Source organism: Falco biarmicus, chromosome 6 (genome assembly GCF_023638135.1).
Source record: "Falco biarmicus isolate bFalBia1 chromosome 6, bFalBia1.pri, whole genome shotgun sequence".
NCBI lineage: Eukaryota > Metazoa > Chordata > Aves > Falconiformes > Falconidae > Falco > Falco biarmicus.
In genome coordinates, this window is record NC_079293.1 from 7,331,545 (window position 1) to 7,350,252 (window position 18,708).

Here is an 18,708-nt window from a genome sequence, read left to right on the forward strand (position 1 = left end):
GCCACACCTGGAGTGCTGTGTCCAGTCCTGGGCTCCCCAGTTCACGGGAGACAGGGAACTGCTGGAGAGGGCCCAGCGGGGGGATATGAAGATGGTGAGGGGACTGGAGCATCTCCTGTACGAGGGAAGGCTGAGAGAGCCGGGGCTGTGTAGCCTGGAGAGGAGAAGACTGGGAGGGGATCTGGTCAATGTCTACAGATACCTTAAGGGCGAGTGTCCAGAGGACGGGGCCAGGCTCCTTTCAGTGGTGCCCAGGACAGGACAAGGGGCAACAGGCACAAACGGCAACACAAGAGGTTCCACCTGAATATGAGGAAGAACTTCATTTTGATGGTGGCAGAGCACTGGGACAGGCTGCCCAGAGAGGCTGTGGGGTCTCCTTCTCTGCAGACATTCAAAACCTGCCTGGACGTGACTGTGCGACCTGCTGTAGGTGAAGCTGCTTTAGCAGGGGGCTGGATGAGATGATCTCTGGAGGTCCCTTCCCACCCTGACCATGCTGTGATTCTGTGATAGCCACATACTGCCGTATCACAGAATTGTGGTCTGAAATGTAGCATCAGGTTTCTCATTTTTGTTAAAATTAAGGAAAAATGCAAATTCTAGCTTGAATGCAATAGTATGCACAGACTTGAGCCAAAATTGTCAAGTTCGTAGACTTTGGTGGAATTGTGGAATGAGTTCTGTTCCAGTACTTCAGTATAGTCTCAATTAACTTGCTAAAATTAAGGAAACTTTCATCTTATCAGCTGGAAAAGATGTGGCTGGGGAGATGGTAAGTATTCGCTCTGGCTATTTGGTCAAAATTACATTTAGCAGTCTATTTTCCTCATGTAGTTGCCTATATATATCTGTATAATCTGCTTCTTGCTGTCTGAAATTGTAAATGTTTGAGGGGCTGGCACCACCTTCTAGATCTGTGTTTGAAAAGTGCCTTTGTAGTGATGTTTTTGGCAGGCAAGAGAATAAAATGAGGGGTGGAGGTGCATGCATTTTAAACTCTTTTGCTGAAATTCTCAGATGCCTGTGTACAGGCGGAGGTCCACATATTTAGACAACTAATAGAATTTTCACAGCTTCTGGCCACTCCTTGCCCTGCACTCCGTGTTACTTACACTGAGCTCAAATCCTGTTTGCAGCCCAGTCGATGTCAATGATACTCTGTAGCTGGTTTTCCTGCATCTATCGTATTCCATTTGGAAACCTTGTTGGGCATTGATGGGTGGAAATTGCTGGTGTAGATCAAGACGAAAGTTGTTTTACAGCTGAGTCAATTTTATTAATGCAAAAACGGTGCACCAGACATCTGGTTAGAATTATTTTTATTCCGCCCTTAAGAATGAATGACTTCAATATGAGAAATATGGAACAAAACATAGGCTTCCCTATAGTCTATATTCCCCCCCTCCCCCCCCCCGTATAGTCTCTATACTTTTAGACAAGAGCAAAGCTGGAAAAGCTAGGAGAAACTATTTTTATTTTGCTAAGTTACAAATCTACTCCCCGCCCTGGCACATCTGTACTGTTTGCTATATAGATACACTTATACTTTGTCATTATTAACTTCAAGCGTTTGACCAAATATTAACAGGTAAAACAGCTTTAAGAATGCTTCAAAGAAGAAATTAATGATGCTTTCATAGAATTGTTAATATAGTGTTTTCTACAGCGGTTACAAATTTAAAGTAAAAATACTGAATTTAATTTACCTACTGCTTAGAGAAATGAATTAATCCTAAATTTTATTAAGCATGTTAGCTGTATGCAGTGTAACTTTGTCTAATGTGTTATTTGGTGCTAAGACACAGAAGTAGAAATGAAAATAGGACATGTTAAACCAGATACTTTGTAAACTGATTATCCCGGGATATTAGGTTCCATTAGTAATAAGTATTTTTTCCTTTTTTTCCTTACTCAGGGGCGTGCCTCATTAACATCTGAGAAACAACGTTTTGCCCATGAACATGGTGAAATGAAAAATCTAGAAGATATTGTTAAAGATATAAAACCATCTGTGCTAATAGGTAATTTCTTTTACTTTAAAGCAATGACCTTATTCTTTGTTGGAAAAAAACGGGGATGTGGCTCTGTCTGAAGACAAGATCAGGTTCCTCTGAAGAGAGTTTACCTTTGTGTGTTTTTAGAAAACACTAGGTGCATAATGGACCCTATTAAGCAACTGAACAAATAGTAACTATGCAAGCATGTAAGACTGCTTTCACTCCAAGCCATCCTTTTTACAGGGGGAATAATCTGAGTTAGTTAAACATCTGATGGAGAACCTGATCGCCTTCCTAAATTACTTCTGATTTAACGTGGATGGTGTAATACAAATAACCTCAGACAAACTGAGAAAATGGAGCTGAGCGTATATAAGGCATGCAAATATGAGCATGCTGTATCTGAATCTTCTTTTCCCTCATATTTAGGTCCTTAGCCAACAGTCCTTTGTGCAGACCAAAACACAGATTTTACAAACACTTTTTCTTTTGCAAAAGCTGTGGGATTATGATCTCAGTAAACGATTGCTCAAGTCTCTGCAGTTTGGTTATTATATTTCAGTGACAGTTTCAGGAGTGAACTGCAAGTACTCTTGAATCATTTTTTTCTAATATTTAAGACTTGAAAATTAATCTATCTAGCTAGTAAAATCATTCTTCAAATGCTGGAAAATCTGAAATGCCACAGTGAAAATTATCCTCTTTTTTTTTTTTTAAGTAAAAAATTATTTTAAGAGCTACCTTTTCATCTTGGTCCTTCTTCAATAAAATCTGCTTTTGACAATGATCATGAATGAGGTAAACGAAGCTTCTCTTTTTCTATGCTACATAAAGATATGATTGCAAGACAGAGACCATGTAGTCTAGAGTATTTACTTAGTAGAATACAAGGCTGAAAAAGCTAGTGGGACAGAAGAATGGATTGACTGAGCTGAGATATGTGTCTACATAAAGGTGTGTGGATGCTTACGGATAATTTGCTGTCATTAAATATGTATGTTTATTGTGTGTCATTTTTATATATAAACTTATGTGGCACTTTCCCTCAAGGTCACTTTCTCCTTTCCGTACTGCATAATGAAGGCTTTTCCAACAGAAACAGCAATGAAAATTAATACTGGGTTTTTTTTGGTTGGGTGTCTAGTCATTCAGTATCTTCCTCTGCACAGCAGGAGTCATAGGAAAATATGTTGATAGTCCTCCCAGTGTTTTACTTGACTGTCTTAACAAATCCTCTTGTATACTTCGTTGCCTGTGATGGCTCAAAGGAAAGTTATTTTAGATTGACCCAATATAAGAAATTGTAATTTTAAAAAGAATAACAAAAAAGAGATAGTCAGTGAGATTGTTCGGAGTGTTTTATTTTAACTTTATATCTGAAGATAGCTGTCGTTCTTACTATTGGCTGTCCAGAAGCAGTTTTAGAAGACGTTAAACATTTGGCAACTGCAGAATTAACCAGAAACTAAGGTCTATAACCCTGCTTTTGAAACTGGGATGCAGTGTGGAAAGCGGGAGTGGGGTGCCAGGCACTGCGGAGGAGGCTGCCTTCTCTGCAAGCCAGGTGAGAGGGGCCTCCCTGAAAATAAAGATCCTTAGTTTTACTGCAAGGTCTGTTTACCTGTTTTCCACGGAAGATATGGAGAGCAAGAAACTGATCCTTGGCTTGCCAGCTCTTGTAGGTTGGGCAGAAAGACAGGTGTACTTGGCATCTCAAAAACATCACACACACCCCTTTTTGGTTGTGAAACATCTGAGGTCCAAGATGTGATACTGGCTACGTGTCTGCCATGCAGCAGAATCCAACCTAAGTTAGACACTTTCATATGGCAAGACGGGCATTTAGTCCCTGTGAAAAGCATTTGTAAGTGTGGACAGTATGGAGAACAGAAAAGCATCCCTGGTGGGATGGAAAGGGATGTATTAAAAAAAAAAAATGTTGCTGTCAGGGAAGCCTTAGACTCAAAATTGGGATTATTCATCAGCTGAGGCTGGAGATGAAAAAAAATGATGACCTATGGAAGGCAGAAACTTTACTCATTACGCCAGAAAAAAACCCCAACAAATCTGATGCACTGGATTTGGGAGAAACTGTCAAGTCTGTTGCATGAGCCATCAGGAGCCAGAGTTGCACCTACCTATCTATTCCTTGTTGGGCTTACCTACAGGTTGGGTGATACATTTCTATTTTATTTAAAGGGTCTTGAGAAAAGTAATTGAGAAATTCACCAAACTATACAGTGGTGAATGGGTTCTGTCTTATGTTAGGGATAATACTGAAGTTTCACTGTTGCAAAATCTTTTGTACAAAACTTCATTTTAACTATGTTAGGAAAAAGATTGAACTCCATTTTAAAGAGGGAGGTATGCAGTAAAAAGAGCTCTGTTCTTTTAAAGGTGACATGCATGTCTTACCTTGAACTGATTTCATTTGTCTGCTTGTTATGTGTGTGTTTTTCTTTAGGAGTTGCTGCAATTGGTGGTGCTTTTACGAAACAAATTCTTCAGGATATGGCTGCTTTAAACAAACATCCTATTATTTTTGCTCTCAGCAATCCCACCAGCAAAGCAGAATGCACTGCTGAGCAGTGTTACAAATATACAGAGGTAAACAAAGCTTAACATCCCTTCAGTATATGTAGTGAAAAGTAAATCTGAAATAAAATTTAAAATGAGAGAAGGACAGAGGGTGGAGTAGCAAGTACTAATCATGTCTCTGTGCGTAGATAAAATGAGTTAAGTAACAGGTTTTTCAGATTTTATCAAGACAATTTCACTGAAGTCAATACATGCTTGCACCCTCATAAAAACATTGCACAGCTTTTATTGGTGTCAGGCAAGACTTAAAATGTTTATTATAACCGAAGCATCAGTAACTGTCAATCATTAAAGCCTTATGCCTGTTTTTGAACAGTACCACTTTGTGTAATATAGACACACAGTGGCATGCTTTCATTTGATATTTTTAAAATACTCTTTAGGATAGAAACTTTAAAAATAATTCTCTATTAAGAACTGGGGTAACTCACCTTACAAAGATGTCTATTATGGAAACATAGGGAAAATTAAGACAACTGCGCTTGCTTATTTATTACTGTATTATAGAAGTTCTAATGAACACATTGCTCTGTAATTCAGTCTAGAATTTGAAATGGATGAGTACTTGACTGTGTGTGTTTCATAGCGGATTGTGTTTGGATTTCTTGTCAAATCGAGGGCAGTTTGAGTGACAGTTTCACAGCGTTTAAAAGACAAATTTAGCATGCCCATTCCCCGGTGCACAATTACAGCGCAATGCAAGAGCCAGGGAAGCCGCCTACGTAAAGGGTTGGTTATAGCGAGTAATGACATCTGGTAGGCAGAGCAAAAGACGCACTGAAGTTATTTGATCTGTCACCAAAACATATAATAATCCCTCCATGATAATACTGCATGACACCAAACCAAACACAGTATTCTTCTGAAGAGCCGAATAGCAACAGTGGCATATTTTAAAATGCACGTTTCCAGTTCTCTAAAATAGGCATAGATACTTCTGATACAAAATGTCTCTGAAGTATTTCAGAGTGACATTTATCACTTCAGCATGCTAGCATAAATAAAAGCTGCTTTTCTTCCTCATCTACATTCACTGCTTAAATCTGAGGGTGCTCCCTCCCCAGCAAGGCAAGAGCCAGGGGACTCTGGGCTGCGGACATGGAGCCTGCGCAGTGTCACTCGCCTCCCGAGTCCAAAACCTCATTGCCTGCTGTAGAAATTACTTCTCTCTCCCCATGTATCGGGAATAACCAGGGGAGAACAAGTAGCGCTGAGAGTGAGTCACCTCTGAGGTGTCTCTTCTGCCACCCTGGAACGGCACTCGATGGTGCTGGCATCTGCTCCCATCAGGGGAACACTGAGACTCCGTCGGACTTGCAGCTCCCTGACAGCCCATCTTTTGGTACTCCGATGATATGACAACTCTGAACACGCATGCTACTGAATGATACCAGGCCTAATATTCCTCTTAGCCTCTACCAACATGAGCCCTGTTGGCACTTCTGGGCCACCCCTCAGGCCTCCGTCCCTCCCTGCAGCTGCCTGATGTGTGCTGTGTGCCAGCGTGGAGCTGCACCTCTGTTTGGGTCCTGGGAAGAGGTATAGAGGTCCCCCACGAACTACAGTACCAACTGAGTAAGAGCCAGTTCTCTCATCCTCAGGACAAGTGTTACGGTGTAACTTGTATCCAATACAGCTAAATTCTCAAAGTCCCCAAAACAGGCTGGCTCTTCCATCCCGCCTCCTGGCACTGGTCGGGGCAGGGTGCCTGGGCCCTGTCAGCCACAGTGCTACACGGCACTCCCCAAAAATCTGCTGGGAAACAGTCTTATGGTTTATCAGTACCGGATGGTCACATGCCAATGTGCCCTCACCCTGCTCAGGATATCACAAAGAGGGGAACCACAAGGTCCTGGCAGAGGAGGTCCCATCACCAACTTGTGCTGTAGGTTGCACCATGGGATGACATTTCTGGGAGATGCAAGCTCTGCCCCATTCTGTTGAGCTGTGGGGTGGGCGCAAGGGCCTGAGTTGAAGAGATTGGGAGGAGCAGAGAGCTCTGCCTGCCCACAGCTCCTCAGAAACTGCCCCATCCAAAAATGCAACATTTAGTGGCCTTAGTGTTATTTTTGTGGGTGATCTGTTGATGGGGAAATAATACAGTAGCATCACCCATTTTTACCATGCCAGTGTTGTCCACTTGGGGTTTTACAGCTCCAGCTGTATACCTTTTTCCCATGTACCCTTCTTCTGGCATGGACACACAAAGTGAATAATAAGAGCTGGCTTTCAGTTTCTCCTCTTCTAGATTGTATGGATGGCTCCTACCTGAACAAGGCAGCCATTATGGTCTGACATCAGATAGCCACGGAGAATCGCCCTCTAGGATCAGCATCCTGATGTTCTTGAAACATAGTCAAATAGCCCTAACACCCTCTCGTAAGACATCTAAAGAGCTGCAACCCAGCTTCCACCGTGGTAGATATTCAAAAGGACGTGTGAAATAGTTCAACAGCATCCTCTCAACTAACGTGCTTTCTTTGGCTTTCTCGTTACAATTTAGGGACGTGGCATTTTTGCCAGTGGAAGTCCTTTTGATCCTGTCACTCTTCCAAGCGGACAAACTCTCTATCCTGGACAGGGTAACAATTCCTATGTGTTCCCAGGAGTTGCCCTAGGCGTTATTTCATGTGGACTGAAACATATTGGCGAGGATGTGTTCCTCACGACCGCTGAGGTACTGTATTAAAAATCATTTAATTCCTTAATTTAGTAACTTAGTAATAATGAACAATTAAACTGAAATAGCTAAACTTTATCTTTAAAATTGGAAAAATAGTGCTTTCAGTGTAAGGTCTTTATTTGCTAGGTATGTTGTATGTTGTTTTTTATAAATTCTAATTTATATTCTAATTTATAATGTAGCTCTAATTTATAATTATAAAAATTATAAATTAACAAGTTATTTTTAGATAGTTAATACTTGGTCCAAGGGTCATCTGACAAACTTCACTTGTCAAGCGAGACGGACTTCGGTACTTTGTTACCACAGGTGAATACGTGTATGTACAGTTTGCATACATGTGCACATAGGTTTGATTTTAGATTGAAAGGAATTCTATTTCGAAGGTGGTAGCTTTGGGGTGACTTTTGTGTGTGTTTTGCTTGCAAAAATTGTTTTAGTTCCTTTTAGCTTTTTGCTAGTTTTGAGTAAAGCTCTTGGCATGTTTTTTTGTGGACCTCCCTTTCAACAGCAAGTGGAAAGGGCTTTGTTGCCTTGTGGTTTCCTGCACCATGGTTCTCCACAATTGCCATGTTATTCTTCCCATTTTCTTTCCTGTCCTTTTCTGCACTGGTTCTTTTCTTTCTTCAGGCAATTTTTTATGATTTGTTCTGACACTATCCAACACGTGAGCTCTCCTCCTTTATTTCCGCTCTGTGGGCCAGAGATGAACAGAGCAAACTTTTGGTTCTGGAAGCTGTTCACCACCCACTTCCAGTGATTGTTCAAAATCCGACATCCACTGTCATATATTACGATATCATAAATGCATAGGATTGCATCTTCAGCATATGTGGAAGAAGAATCTGGCCCTTATTATTTTAGAATCCCTTATTCAAACAAAATAAATTACGAGCAGTGAGTAAAATCAAATGCTTAGCGTGTTTTGTTTTGTTTTACAAAAAATCTCTCCAAACGGTAAGTCCATCTTTCTGTAGCTGTTTCTCACTTAATAAAATTGTAATTTTCTGTGCTTTTCTGGGTCCATCATCTCTGCTCCCCATCTGCTATAGTGCCATTGCACCCTTACCACTCCTGGCTCTGACCCTTTCCTTCTCCTCCTCTTCCTGCTCTTTCCTGGGGTTCCTGTCTCCTCCGTTGCCTCCATTGGTTCTGCTCTTGGCTGGCTCCAAGATCAACATAATGAGCCTCATAGACTCAGCTTCCTTCTATCCAGAGTGACGGAGGTTATCCCTGCTGAAGCTGCTGGCTACTTATCTCCCAAGAATGTGTTCCCAAGCTCATCCTGCTCAGAGGGAGCCCAGGTTCAGTGATTAGAAAGCCCTAAGCAGTGCATGATGGTCTGACCATGTCCATCCACAGTCGTTAAAAGCCTGATGCTTTCTGGGTTTTTTAAAGGGTACAGAAATAAGGAAGAAGGCTACCCTCAGTGTACTAAGTTAACTCTAACTGACCTAGGTTCATTTCAGTAGTAATTTCTACCCGGTCCAGTTCGTACCAATTACCATCCACAGAACTTCATGAAAGTGCAGCATCTTGATCTTCAAAGAAGCTGTGTAAGTACACTTGGGAATACATGGGTAATGTAGGTAACCCACAGGGGAAGCCTTAAAGCAATGAAATTAGCAACTATTGTGGAACAATTACCAAAAACAAACAAACAAACAAACAAACAAAAAAAAAAAGGAAAAATAAAAGCTATGCCAGTTAGCAGAAGTGAGAATGCCTGACTCAACTCTTGCAGTTTCTCCAAGGGATATCGCATTCCAGATTCTTGCTTCTTGTGTCCTCTTCGTGGATTAAAGGGAAAAAAATGGTCCTTTACAATCACTCAGAGGCAACTGATAGGCAACATGATCCTATGACTGGCAGCCTGTCATATGAAGCTTTCTTAAAGGGTGGGCACTTGCATGCTGCTCTTGCTGGATTTTGGAAGGTTTTTTTAACGTGCATACTGTGGCATCTTTAAAAAAGTTTGCCAGCAGCTTGCCCTCTATAAGACAGACATTCACAGTTTCCATCTTTAAAATTAGTAAAAAGTCCAGACTGTCTCCACTGGCTTTAACCATCTTAGGAGGGCAATGATCCATCTCATAAGTCTTTGGGTAATTATATCCTCCTTTTAAATCCTCCCCTGTAATTTCAGTTGGATACAGTGATCCTCACTTGCTGGTCTAAACTGCTGTGTTAAACAGTTGTCTTATTTCATTCTAGAAGTTGCTTCATTTTGGTTTGGGTGAAATGGTTCCTATATAGAGAGTGCTGATGGATGAAAGGTGGCATATATGTGGATTGAGCTGTGTTTCAAGTGGCAGTCTATTAAGAACAAAATCTGTTCTGAACAAAGAAATTTAACTGAACAGAGAAACTTAACAGTCAGGGAAGTAAAATGGTATCAGAATTTGCAGGGAAGCTTTTAAATTCTCTCTTGAGGTAGAGGTTCTCTCCTGACTCTTCTGTTTTTTGGTAAAGGCTTTGCTACACAATTGCCTCCCTCTAGTAAAATCCCTAGAAATGTTTGACACGTAAAAATGTATTATTTTTTTTTTCTTGCATAGAAGCTCTCTATTGGCAGCAAGTTCAGTGGATAGCTACTTGCCTTACGGCTGGAGCTAAGAGCATTCACATCTGGTCTCCTTGCTTGTGTGAGAGGAGGCAGTGTGTGACTGGGGCTTGGGTGAGCTACAGCCACTTACCAAGCAAGATGACAACTGATGGATTTCAGAGAAGTCTTTGCCAGAAGAGGTGTCAGGGGTGTGAAGGCTGGAAGGGCTGTGTAAGCCCTTAGCTGAAATTACAGTACAAAGCAAAAGCAAAAGTGCCGTTTGTTTTGTTTCCCTGGCTATTTTAATGGAAGGATAAAATCAAAATAGTTTCATGTGGGTTTTAGAATAGTGGTTAGTATTCTCCATTTGAGATGGAAGCACTCAAGATGCTGCAAAATTTAAAGCCCCAAAACATGCATTTTAGACAGAGGGACCTTCTCAGACTGTAGTGGTATCTTACCTGAAAAAAGAAAGTATAAAAATTAAGCAGCCCAGGCTGCATGCCTGCACCTCCTGTCTTCTTGCTTTGCCACTTCACCTCTCCTGTTAAATCTGATAAAAGTCACAAATAACATACTGTAACTACAATAAATTCTAATTTCAGTGTTCTTTTCTTCCTGCCAAGTAAAATAGAATGTAACTTCGATTTTGGACGATAAATCTAAGGTACCGTGGGCTGTAATACCTCTTAATTGTAGGCGATTGCTCTGTGATGACAAGGGACATTACCTATTCTTCTAAGTCCTAACAAACACAACAAAAGGGACAGAGAATTATGAAATAATGAAATATTTTTGGCATGTGTGACCTACAGTTAAATTAATCCAGAAATAATCCTGTTAAATCTTTTCATTACAGAGAATACATCCTCCAAAAGCCAAGATGCCCCGATTTGCTTTATGGCATTTCTCCTGTCTTGGCTGCCTTTCGTTTAGGTTCTGCAATAAGACTTAGATAATTTTTCTATTAAAAGCTTAATTAAAATTTAAAACATAAAAATAGCCATACCGGGTTGGACCTAAGATCCAAACAGCTCAGTATCTTCCCGTGAAAGCAATCAGTAGCAGAAGTGAGGAAAAGAGGATAAATAAGGGGGAAAATACAGAGTGATCCTTCTGCTGAAATGGCTTCTCAGCTGCTGGCAGCCTGTACTATATGGCCTTTCTGCACTGGAAGTTTTATCCCTGTATGGATTTCTCTTTCATAAACGAGCCTAGTGGCTTTTTAAACATGTTTATACATTTGAACATCTATTGGCAATTAGCGTCACAATTTAATTATGAGTTCTGTGCAAAAAGAAACTTTCTCTTATGATTTTCTACTCTCTGATGATTTGGGTTCCCTATAGTGCCATAAGAAATGTTCAAACGTTCACCTTCAGTTGCCTTTTGTATTTTATTTGTCGTCTTTTTTTTTTTTTTCCTCCCAAGTCCATTTTATTATATTTTATCTCCTTGTAGAAAAAATAACCTTTTGATCATCCTTGTTATTCTTTATACCCCTCATGATTCTATCCCATTCTTGTTTGAAGCAGGTGGAGCAAAAATGCACACTGTTCAAAGCAGTGTTACTTTGTAGATTTATACATTAATATAATTTTATTTTCTGTATTGCCTCTTATTTTCTTAATAATTACAAATCTTGATTAATTGTTTTTCCCCTGCCACTGAACTGATGTTCTCAAGGAATATTTTTCAGAGATCACGTGAAGAAGGTGTCGTTCTCTTTGAAAATGCTTGTTTCTGTGTTTTTGCATAGTTTTTAAAGCTGTCATAGGATATGTCAGAAGGAATATCATGGCATCTATATAGTTAAGATTGCTCCCTTTCCGACTTCGAGCACTACCAAAACGTTTGGTGGCTTGCTTTCTATCAACCCCACCACAAAATGTAAAATACTCTACTCCTAAACCTTTTTGTTTCAGTGATGCATTACGCTAACAGCAACTTGCTTGCTGTTGATTTCTTAAGATTTTATCTTTCCTTCAGAGCCCCATTAAACTGTTAACAGCAGAAATCTCATGTTGTAAGCTCCTCTTTTACACGTTCAGATGTACATAATGTTTTATCAAAGGGCTGCATATCGTTTTTAAATAACCTAGTTGCTATTATGGAAAGAAAAAACAGATTTTACATTGCCGTAGCTCCCCCTAGTGTGTTTTTGCCTCTGTTGTATTTCTCAACAGCAGATTAAAATGTAAACAAGTATTTTTCCTTTACTTCTTATGCTCAACAGGAGTGTAATCTCTTGTTGCTCTTGTTAGCATTCCCACTCTGCATGGGAAAACTTGCTACACCTACCAGTGTGCTGGGTAGATTGCAGAAGAGAACGCTGGTTCTCTTTGAACCTGGAGTTACTACGGTGTTTTCTCTTTAATTCACCCTATTTACCTAGTTCTGCTAGAAAGGGGGCGAGTTGATGATAGCCAGGCATCTCTTCTGATGCAGTCCTAGTCGTCTGCACGTAACGTATGCAAGTCCTATTTCACACATGCAACAGGAAGCAGTTTGTGCTCCATTTCACGTATCTTCCTAGTATGTTCCCTCAAAAGAGCACTTCTTGCTTTCTCTTCGAGCCTTGTTAACAATTTCATTTCACAGTGTTTGCTGGACTTCCTGGTGTTTTCAGAACCTCTTAATGGCTCATACCTGCCTCCACCAGATGCTAACCAGACCCGAGTTTTCCTTCCATCCACGGAGCACCCCTACAGGTCACATCACGCGGTAGTGTCCACTCCTGGATCAGTCCATGATTTGGTTCTAACCTTCTGTTATCTAAGCTGTAATTGCACAAAGATGTATCATTTCTCCTGACTGGAACATTAAGGGTGCCTCTACATCACTCTTCTATTTTGCGTCAGAATGGTCTTCCGGAGCACATCTCCCTGGTGTCCCTACATAGTCCACCTTGGTCCACAGTGTGGCATGGTCTTGTGGGGAGAGGGGGACTGGTTTCCTTTCAGATAAAACTAGATGGAAGGATACACCCCAGGAGCAAGCCTAATGTACTAAATATCCATGGAAACTGCTTATAAACTGTAACAGACTTAACAAGTACGAGCTTGCACTGTACAAAGAACCTCCTTTCCTTGTGACCATTGCATGTTCCCAGCTATTCAAAGGGCAGCTGACCTCCCCTCCCCAGAGTAATTTCCTTTCTGTCCTAAAGCAAGATAGAGAAAATAGAAATTTGGATTCTGCTGAGGCAAATCTCTCTTAACGTTTTTTAATAATTTGTTTTGATAAATGTAGTAAAGAATGTTAGTGATGGTAGCTATTAGAAACTGCATAAGGTCAGACCACTTTTAATAAATTAATTTTGTGCTTAGTTTGCTTAGAAGATATTTAGATTTGGTTCTAACTAGCAGCTCCCTAGAAGGTACAAAGGTGGGCAGTTAAAGAAACAAAAACTTTTGAGTCCACCGAAGAGATTACAAAGTAGAACACAAGTTAGCGAACTGGCATCAGCTGATTCTCAGGCTCAGTGAATTCCAACCTGGATGACCGTGAAAGGCTGTTTTCTATTTCAGATCCCCAAATGACAAACAGATTTTAGCTAATGACAGCAGAAATATCATTAGACCCAAAGGCGTCCCCGGGACCCTTTGCTTCTTAAAAGGTGCCTGTTGCAGGAATAGAGGAAGCTCATGAAATAAGCCCGTAACAGACAGTGCAAGCAGTGTCTATCCTCACTCTGCGGAGAATCTCCTCACACCTCATGGTAATAGAAGGCTTTTCATATGGCCAATGAGTAAACAGTAAAAACCAACTTCTCCAGCTTGCTATGCCTTCCTGGTCTGTTCATTGCTGGAAATGACAACAAAACATTTCCAATCTTGCTAGGAAGAGCAAGCAAAAATATTCAAGCCACAGAGGAGATGCTCCTCTCAGACGTGCATCAGAACTTCTGTATCGTTCCTTGTTTCCCCTGGTCAGCATGGTGAAAACTCAAGCAGAGAGCAAAATAGTTTCTTCTTCAGTTACTTGATATGGTTGAGATGACAGACCCACTGTGGCCTTCAAGTACAGCGGACAGGCATTTTCTACCAACATGTTTTTTTCTGTCCCAGCAAGCCAGAATTTAACATTAGACCTCCTGTTTCTAAATCTTGACTGCAGTGATCAGCAGGGCTTTGAAAGACCCTGGATAATCTTTATTTTATTTTACTTTGTTCTGCGGTTGACCATACTTACTTTTACAATCTCATACAGGCTAGATGTGTGAGCTGGACACGCCACAAACCTACTCAGCCACCAGTAATTTTATTCGAAGCATTTTACGCTGAAGGGTTTCAGCTCTGTTCTCTGCACAGGATGACTTGACAACTCTCAGCATAACCAGTGATTCTTTAATTTTAGAAGTCTTTGACCCAACTACAATTGATGGCTGGATTTTATTTCTCACAGTGAACTATTTGCTAGTTTATGTGTGTCATGGATTTATTCAAGACTTGAGTAAGTCTTAACTGTCTGAGAAAAGGGCATAACTCCCTAAATTTCTAGCTCTTGTTTAGCTACTCCTAATGATAAGAGTGGTTGTAAAAAACGCTGCCTATGTGGATTAAGCAGTATCTGTGTGAATTGCCAAAGCAGAGCAATTTCTTTGCTTAAGGCGAGTTCACTGTCTAATAAAGTTACAGCTGCACCTGCATTTCAAGTTAAGCATGTCTTCTTTATTTCTAGGTAATAGCTCAGCAAGTTTCAGAGGAGAATTTACAGGAAGGTCGTCTGTACCCTCCGTTAGTCACTATTCAGCACGTGTCACTGAAAATTGCTGTGAGGGTGAGTAATTTTCTTCCCATGCTCTCTACGTAATTGAGCGTTTGATTTGATCAACTAAAACCTTTACAGAAGTTGAAGTTGGTTTACGTCAATCAGTCTTGGAGAAGTAGCGCTTTCAAAATGAAATTTAAATTCATAAAATGTAAATGTAATCCAAAAACAAGAAGGAAAGATACTGAACTATAGGGAGTGTTTGTGTCTGTAGAGCCCCAACTGTCCTGTCCACCAGGTAGGACCAAGTCCCCAGGCTTACGGTCCCGCGAGCTGCACAGCTGAAGGCTTTTGGCTCTTCATAATTATCAGTTGCCTGTCAAGAGAGTAAACGTTACCCTGTGTCCAGGCACTATTCCCTTTTGTCCCATCCTTACTCTGCCCTATCAAAATAACTAACTGCGGGGGATGCTGTTTGTTTATGGCTCAAGTTTGGGTCAGAGGTTGGTCGGTTGGTTGGTCTTTACTGGCAAATACAGAGCTGATGCAGATGGATTTTTCAGTAACTGACCTAAACCTGCAATTTCCCAAGAAATTTTGCTGCCCTGCAGAGAAAAGGAAGCTTTCAAATAATAAATTTATCCCAGTTCTCCCCTTGTTCTGATTTTTAGGGGTTTTTTTTCCCCAGCATTTTAGGGGGTTATTTTGCTGGTCTTCTATGACCTTTCTTGCTCCAATTATTGTTTTCTCTTTTGGTCACCTTACTGTGAATAATTCCACTTACTGCATATTCTTTTGAAAGAAGAACGAGGAGCCCTCATGCATGAAACAGTTTCCCTGGTTTAATTATTCCGTATATTAGGAAAAAAAGTAAATCCTTTTCAGAATTCCTGTCTTCCAAGTCAAGTAATAATTCCATTCTGTAGATGCCAAAGTGTTACCTAGATTCCTTAGGCAAAATCAAACTGCCCGCGTGTTTGACATAATACAAATCTGGCAAATACAAAAAAAGGAAAAATGTTACCAAACGATTCTTTCTGCCCGATCTCTGTTGAAATTCTATTCCTGCAAATACCTATTCTGGCTCATATAGCACAAGAGGTTCAGAGATGGCCTCTGCCTTTTCCAGGGGAGGAATATGGTCAAAATTTTTTTGAAAACCAAATGCGGGGTATAAATTCACACCTTATTCAACCGTGATGATTATGCATACAGACCTGAAGATAAACTCTTCCATAAACACCTGAAGCGCTTCTCAGTCAAATCAGGTTGGGCTTCAGATTAATCCTAGAAAGGAAGTCTAAATACATTAATCTGAGGTCTCAGCTTCTCACCAAGCTAAACCATTGACATTTTAAAGAGAACTGAAGACATCAGTAAGGAGATTGTCTTCCTTTTATTCAAAAGTAGGAGCATTTGTCTGTTTGACAAATACAGTTTGAAGCAGATCTTTCCAAAGAGTGCTGCTGCATAAAACAAGCCTGTCAAACTTCTTTTGTTTCACAGATGACTGTCCAGTCTAAAGATACTCATTTCTCAAGCAGGTGTTCTTCAGATGTGAGAGGCTACTTTGATGCGTTGAGTGCGCTCCAACCCCTTCTAAACTTCATTTTTGTTGCAGCTATACTTGTGCTTATTATACATTGTGTATGTGCAATTATACAACGCATAATTGATGCAGTGTGGCATGGTCTGGGTGAGGAGAAAGCAAGCAAATATTCTTATTTCCTCCCTCAACCATTTCTAGAATGAAACCTGTGCACAGTGTAGGACTAATTTTTTTCTCATGAGTTTACCTTTAAGAAATATATTATCAAACTACAGCAAATAATAAACTAATATGCAGGGAGCATGGAGCCTTTGAACAAATCACACTTCTCTTACAGGGCTTTGGATGGAGATGGTAAAGCAGGGAAACCTGATAATGGAAAAGCAGAAATTGTATCTCAGTGCTTGGGTTTTGTGGAATATTTTATCTACTGCTGCACAACAAAAGCCCAGATATTACTGGACAAGGAGGAGCACTGTATTTGTAACAGCAAGGACATTAATTCTGTTCAAAACTAGCATGAGTCAGACTCACTTTAAACGCAAACATCATCCTGTTCCTAGTCTTACTCACTGTATACTAGCCCGGATCCAGTGGGAATATAGGTGTCAGCACCAGAGAAGTTGAAGTCTTACCTTGCTTTGTAACTAATTCCTTTTTTACAGCATTAAAAACTTAAAACGGCATTTAAAATCCTGTTAAATGCACTCAAAAAGTTATCAGTAGTAATTAGGATTTTAATCTAATTCTTCTAGATCGCAGAAGAAGCCTACAGGAATAACACGGCCTCCACCTACCCTCAGCCCAAGGACCTAGAAGCCTTCATTCGCTCTCAGGTTTACAGTACCGATTACAGCAGCTTTGTAGCTGACTCCTACACCTGGCCTGAAGAAGCCATGAAAGTGAAACTGTAAATATTTAATGAAGAAGAAACAAACCATCAGTAGTTAAAAAGCATTAAAATGTTCAGAACACTTCTGCCTAGGAAGCCTAAGAATAGCTAATTTTTTAAGATGCAGAAAACTTTTTCTAAATTGTAATATTTGGTTAGTAACTCAGATCAAGAAATCATAATAATTATACACCAGAAAATAAAAACTAATCTGAGAAATAGATTTGTGTTGTTTGGTTGATGGATATTTTAAGTGAGATTATCCTACCCTTTGTTACTGAAGTAAGTGGTCATTATCTTGAGTTTTGTCAATGAGAATTTAAGTAGACAAATGGTACCATGGAAAATTAAGAAATGCATGTGATGACTGTTTAATCCATTACAGGTCACAATGTAATTTGCATAAATCGTCAAGCAATGATTTTTAAAAAAAACGACAAAATTGTAAACAACAGTAAAGTTAGAACATTTTCCTCCAAAGAAAAGCCTTATTGGTCACTCCTGTGTGGAGTAATGAAAATTTTCTAACAAGAACTGAACCTGCAGAACCTTTTGTTTACGTCTAATTAGAATATTTTTACACTACTTATCTAAGCTAAAGTCCTGTGACGATCAGAGATTTCATTCCCCCACCAAGATAACTGCTGTTCCGATATGCTGCAATTGTTTGGCCCGAAGTTCGTGGAAGTGCTTGGACTCTGTGTTCTTCACAAGGGCGCACCAAAATGCTAGGAATAGGCTTCTTTTTGACCAAGTATTTTTTTACAAACATCAGTTATCTGGCTAGTGGTAGGTTTTTTACGTATTAAACCAAATTAATTCCGGTAGTATCGAGACCAATGTATTTTTAGAAACACATCATATGTGATAAAGTTTTGAAAAAGAACTCCTGAATCACCCAGCTAAGGTCTCCTAAATGACTAATTGTTATGAGGAAGAGTGTCCATCATTATGGGGGGAGAAAACACATTTTATTAATTCTTCAATATTTATTATCTATCTCCCTTACTACTATTTGAATGATCTGGTTACCTCAATTTCTTCAGCAATTCTTCAGTTTTTACAACTTCATTAATAATTCAGCATGCTGACTATGCTCATTTACACACTAATTTCAACTCAAGATACATTCTAACTTCTTTTACCCTTTCTCATCTGTCAACCAGTTATCAACAGTGATGCCCGACAGTGACCCTTATTCTTCTACAAAAAAAGTGATTACCTCTGCAAACCTCACCGGAAGCATCCAGGGATACTACTCATGACCTGCACTATTCTGGATTCATAATTAACATTTCCAGAAACACAAGTCATGAGTCTGTGGTTTTCCTTAGGAGGATACATGATTGGATGGTACTATCAGCGTTTTCCTCCTTTAGAAAAAATGAACAAACCTTGTGCTCAGAATAAAGCTTTAGACAGCTCTAACTCCCAAGTGTTTGACTGTTCTCCTGCACAGAACTTCTGACCTATGCTACTGTTGCCCTTCCAGTTTCCTTCTGGTTGAAATCTTACGGATAAGGCCTACTTCTAAGCCAGTTTGTTTTGCCACTTGAAAGGAAGAAGTTTATTATTTGGCAACTTCTCCACAGGACTGAACGCAAATTATTTTACTGTGTTTGAGTCATGATTGTGTAGAATCTGTGCTCATACATCAACGTTCAAAAAAACCAAACCAAAACAAAAAGGATTATCAGTTGTCACAGAATTATCACTCCCAGAAAAATG

General features: G+C 40.0%; 1 protein-coding gene across 1 annotated transcript in view; it reads left to right on the forward strand.

Moving 5' to 3' along the window:
* ME1 (malic enzyme 1) overlaps positions 1-17,203 on the forward strand; it is a 185,283-nt gene extending 168,080 nt beyond the window's left edge. Inside the window, exons 10-14 of the mRNA XM_056343876.1 lie at positions 1,919-2,024; positions 4,465-4,607; positions 7,102-7,275; positions 14,510-14,608; positions 16,844-17,203. Coding sequence (XP_056199851.1) covers positions 1,919-2,024; positions 4,465-4,607; positions 7,102-7,275; positions 14,510-14,608; positions 16,844-17,002 — 681 coding nt within the window. The 3' untranslated portion in view covers positions 17,003-17,203. The remainder of the gene's footprint in view (positions 1-1,918; positions 2,025-4,464; positions 4,608-7,101; positions 7,276-14,509; positions 14,609-16,843) is intronic.
* Positions 17,204-18,708: the final 1,505 nt, after the last annotated feature.